Raw genomic sequence first — 4,902 nt, 5'->3', positions numbered from 1 at the left:
ATGTTAGAGTGATGGGGGGCTCTATCATGGTCTAATAACATGTTAGAATGATGGGGGAGCTCTATCATGGTCTAATAACATATTAGAGAGATGGGAGGGTCTATCATGCTCTAATAACATGTTAGAATGATGGGGGGCTCTGTAATGGTCTAATAACATGTTAGAGCAATGTGGTGGGCTCTCTTTTATGGTCTACTAACATGTTAGAGTGATGGGGAGTGCTCTATTATGGTCTAATAACATGTTAGTGCAATGTGGTGGGTTGTGGTATGTTAGTGTGTGAATGGAGGGGCAGTGGGAAGGTTTATTATTGTCACATGCACCTCGGTACAGTGTAAAGTTTTGTTCTGCATGCAGTCCAGGCAGATCGTACCGTACAAAGTGCATTGGGGTCACAGAACAGAGCACGGAATACAATGTCACAGCCGCAGAGCAGGCGCACAGAGAGCGATTTGAAATTTGAGAGCTCCGTTCAGAATTCTAATCACAGTGGGGGGAAGAGGCTGCTGTTGAACCTGCTGCATCTAACCTTTTGTGTCTTCTCGCTGTCAGAAGAGACAGGAAGAGATTATAACTGGGATGGGAGGGCTTTCTGATGATGTTGGTTGCTTTCCAGAGGCAGCAGGAAGTATAGATGGAGTCAGTGGATGGATGGTTGGCTTGCGCGATGGACTGGCCTGTGCTCACAACTCTCTGTCCTGGGCAGAGCAGTTGCCATACCAAGCTGTGGTGTATCTGGATTGTAACCTTTCTATGGTGCGTCTATGAAAGTTAGTAAGAATCTTTACAGACATGGCGAATTTCCTTAGCTTCCTGAGGAAGTAGAAGCATTGATGTGCTTTCCTGACTGTCACATCGACCTGAGTGGACCAAGACAGATTGTTGGTGACCGTCTCTCCTAGGAACTTGCCGCTGTCAATCATCTCCACCTCAGCTCCAGTGATGTAGCTAAGACTGAGACGAGGAGGAATTTCTTCTCTCCTTGCCTACAGAGAGCTGTGGGGGCAGATCCCTCCTGTCCGTTTAAGGCCAAGGTAGATAGGTGGGTTCTCGATCATTTGGCCGGGGGCTGGGTGGGGGGGATGAGGAGGAGGAGGTTGAGGGTCACGGTGTGTAGGGTGGGTGGGGGGTAGAGGGGTGGGAAGTGGACATGAGGTTGGATCACTCCGCCCCAAAATTGTAGCTGCTGCTATCTGGGGAAATGTTGCAGCTGTGCTTGGGCACAGCAAGATCCCGTGCACAACCCATCAGCAAGCATGGCCAGGTAGTCCATCCTGTTAGTTTACAGTAGGTGTTGGTTGGAGGGTGGGGCGGGGTTTAGGGTCGTCCAGGCTGGGGTAAGGGAGATAGATATTATGACATTACCTCTGGGCAGGTGGGGCTTAAAACCAGGCCTCCTGCCCCCAAAAAGAGGACACTACCACCGTGCACAGGAGACTCGGGGTGGGGCAGATAATCCCTCCCCATCCACACGTACCCTCGGCTCTCTGTGTCACTCTGCTCTTTATGATCTGACTGTGAGCATCTTTAATATAACTGCCAGAGAAATGGCACAACACCCCTGTTCTTGGTTACAATGCCATGAGGATGGTCAATATACCCGCTAGGAATGATAACCCTTTCTAACATCCTCTGCCGGCTGCCACCTCCTTCTGTATGTGGGAGAGTCTTCAAGTTCTAAATTGGGATTTGAACCCACAACCTTCATCCACAAAGGCTCGGCTGTTACTAACCATGCCACAGCCCAGAAACACCATAACTACTTGAGGGATAAAAATATTCAAGGCCTGGAGAAAGAGCCCAATTGTGCAAGGAACTCAAAATTAGATGATTCACTGTCGAGGGGAGCCGCAATGTCGGAAGTGCTGGCTTTGTGACTGGATGACAAACAAAGGCACTGTCAGGTGACATAAAAGATCTCACAGCGACAAACTTCAGAAAGTACTAATCCCTCCATCAGAGTCACTAAAAGACATGATCTGATCATTGTTAGATTATCCAAATGGGAGCATTGCCCTGCCGAGTTGCCTGTCATAACACAGTGACTATACTTCAGTGAGAAATTCTTTAGATTGAAAATGAATAGGGATATCCTCAGGTCAGGAAATATGTCTTTTCTTTAAACTTGGATGGCACAGTGGCTCAGTGGTTGGCACTGCAGTCTCACAACACCAGGGACCCGGGTTTGATTCCAGCCTCAGGCAACTGTCTGTGTGGGGTTTGCACGTTCTCCCCGTGTCTGTGCAGGTTCCCTCCGGGTGCTCTGGTTCCCTCCCACAGCCCAAGGATGTGCTGGTTAGGGTGGATTGGCCGTGCTAAATTGTCCCATAGTGTCCAGGGATGTGCAGGCTAGGTGGGCTAGCCATGGGAAATGCAGGGTTACAGAGATAGGGGTGGGTCTGGCTAGCATGTTCTTTGGAGGGTCAGTGTGGACACGATGGGCTAAATGGCCTGCTTCCACACTGTAGGGATTTTGAAATCCAGTCTGACTTCTGTTGCATCTGGATTTTTCCCAGGTTGAAGGCAATGATTCTCCGACCCAGCCTCAGTGCAGAATTGTCATCAACAGCCTGCCCAGCACACAGGAAGTTTTTAAAGACCCCACCCTGTAACATATTCTCAGCCTGAAGGTGAGTACCTGCGTTACCCACCCAGGGTACAGCAAAGGTTAGAACGATCAGTGCTGAGAAACAGCCAGCAAGTCCTGCCTTTATATAGCACCTTCACAACAGAGGCGTTACTCTGAATCTAACCCATATCTGTATCTGACCTGGAAATGTTTGATGGGGATAGGGTGATGGAGGCTTTGTTTTCCGTTTGCTTCCAGTTTAAAAGAGAAGAGGGAGCTTTATTCTGTCAGTAGCCCTGTGCTTTCCCTGCCCTGGAAGTGTTTGATGGGGACAGCATGAAGGGAGCTTACTTTCAGCTTATTTTTTTGTTTAAACGAGTAGAGGGAGTTTTACTCTGTGTAACTCGGGCAGTACTTGTGAATGTTTGATAGGGACCATGTCAGGTTAGGTTTACTTCCAGTTTAAAAGAGTAGAGGGAGCTTTATTCTTTATCTAACCCTGTGCTGTCCCTGTCCTGGGAGTGTTTGATGGGGACGGTGTAGAGAGAGCTTTACTTTCAGTTTAAATATTACCTTCAGATTGAAAGAGTCAGAGGGAGGTTTGTTCTGACTGTCTGTCAGTCAGTCTGACTGTATATAGTACATGCCGTCGTCACAGCCCAGTGAGTTTGTGTGAATTGCTGTCCTTCTAAAGGCATTTGGGGAATGTGTGGTGTCCACAAGTGATGGATATTGAAAAGCTGGTGCACATCGCTGAAACCCTGGAGAAGATTGTGTTGAGATGCTTTGGGCCAGATGGTGGTCAGGTGCTGTTTGTCCGAGACACCGGAGATATCCACATCACCAAGGATGGATGCAGAATATTGGAGTCGCTGCTCCTGGACCACCCGGCTGCCAGGTCAGTTAAAACCACAAGTTGATAGGAAATGGGAGCAGCAGTAGGCATTCAGCCCTTTGACCCTGCTCTACCATTCGATAGGATCATGGCTGATCCGACATTCCTCGCATCCACTTTCCTGCCCTTTCCCCATAAGCTTCGGTTCCCCGACTGATCAAGAATCTATCTATCTCAGCCTTGAATATACAAAAGGGCCCCACAGCTTTCTGTGGCAAGGAGTCCCAAAGACTCTCAACCCTCTGAGAGAAGAAATTCCTCCTCATCTCAGTCTTAAATTGGTGCCCCTTTATTCTGAGACTATGCCCTTTGGTCCGAGACTCTCCCGTGGGGGGAAACATCCTCTCAGCATTTACCCTTGTCAAGCTCGTTAAGAATCCAATATGTTTCAATGAGATCACCTCTCATTCTTCTAAACACCAGTGAGTAGAGTCCCAACCTGCTTAGCCTTTGCTCGCAATACAATCCCTCCATACCAAGGACCATCCTCGTGAACCTTCTCTGTACTGCCTCCAATGAGATAACGTCTTTTCTTAGACACGGGGGCCAAAACTGCGCTCAGTACTCCAGATGTGGTCTCAGTGTACCTGACTCATTCCTGAGATAACGTGCCTGCTTTCTGAGGAAAGCTGAGTACGTTGGACCTGTAGCCGTTGGAGTTTAGAAGACCAAGACAGGATCTTATTGAAAGATGTAAAATCATGAAAGGACTGGACAGGGTGGATACCAGGAGGATGGGTCATCTTGTGGTGAGATTAATACTCCTGGGCATTGTTTAAGAATGAGAGCTCACCATGAGGGATGAGAATTTTTTTTTTCAGGACATTGTTAGTCTGTGGAATTCTTTTCCTCAGAAAACAGTGGAGGCAGGATTATTGAAAATATTCAAGGCTGAGTTAGGTGCCTGATAGACAGAAGACATAAGTGTTATCAAACATGATCTTTTTGAATGATGGAGCAAGCATGAAGGGTCAGGTGGCCTGCTCCTGTTCCTAACAGCACTGCCATGTTTCTAAACTGATAGCTATTTGCAGAGGGCATGTTTACAGGACAGAGGGTCATCACAGGATGGGGTGGGATTACAGGCTGGGAGTGATCGGAGGACGGGGAGCGATCGGGGACGGGGAGCGATTGGGGGACAGGAAGCAATTGGGGCATGGGAAGTGATCGGGGGACGGGGAGCGATCGGGGGACGGGGAGCAATTGGGGCACGGGAAACGATCGGGCGACGGGGAGCGATCGGGGGACGGGGAGCGATTACGGGACAAGGAGCGATTATAGGACGGGGAGCGATGGGGGAACGGGGAGCGATGGGGGGAATAGGGAGCAATTACGGGACAGGAGCAATGGGGGGAGTGGGGAGTGATGTGGGGAATGGAGAGCGATGTGGAGAATGGAGAGCGATGTGGGGAATGGAGAGCGATGGGAAGGATGGGGA

The 4,902-nt window shown here is 49.2% G+C and overlaps 1 protein-coding gene across 1 annotated transcript in view; it reads left to right on the top strand.

Annotated features, from left to right (window-relative positions):
- The window catches only part of bbs10 (Bardet-Biedl syndrome 10), a 70,189-nt gene that overhangs the window by 62,819 nt on the left and 2,468 nt on the right, over positions 1-4,902 (top strand). Inside the window, exons 2-3 of the mRNA XM_048616493.1 lie at positions 2,517-2,630; positions 3,264-3,467. Of these exons, the coding sequence (XP_048472450.1) occupies positions 3,295-3,467 (173 nt within the window). The 5' untranslated portion in view covers positions 2,517-2,630; positions 3,264-3,294. The remainder of the gene's footprint in view (positions 1-2,516; positions 2,631-3,263; positions 3,468-4,902) is intronic.

This window comes from Rhincodon typus, chromosome 35 (genome assembly GCF_021869965.1).
Source record: "Rhincodon typus isolate 14 chromosome 35, sRhiTyp1.1, whole genome shotgun sequence".
Taxonomy (NCBI): Eukaryota; Metazoa; Chordata; class Chondrichthyes; order Orectolobiformes; family Rhincodontidae; genus Rhincodon; species Rhincodon typus.
Note: the sequence above shows the minus strand (reverse complement) of the source record. Positions and strands in the feature narration are given on the sequence as shown.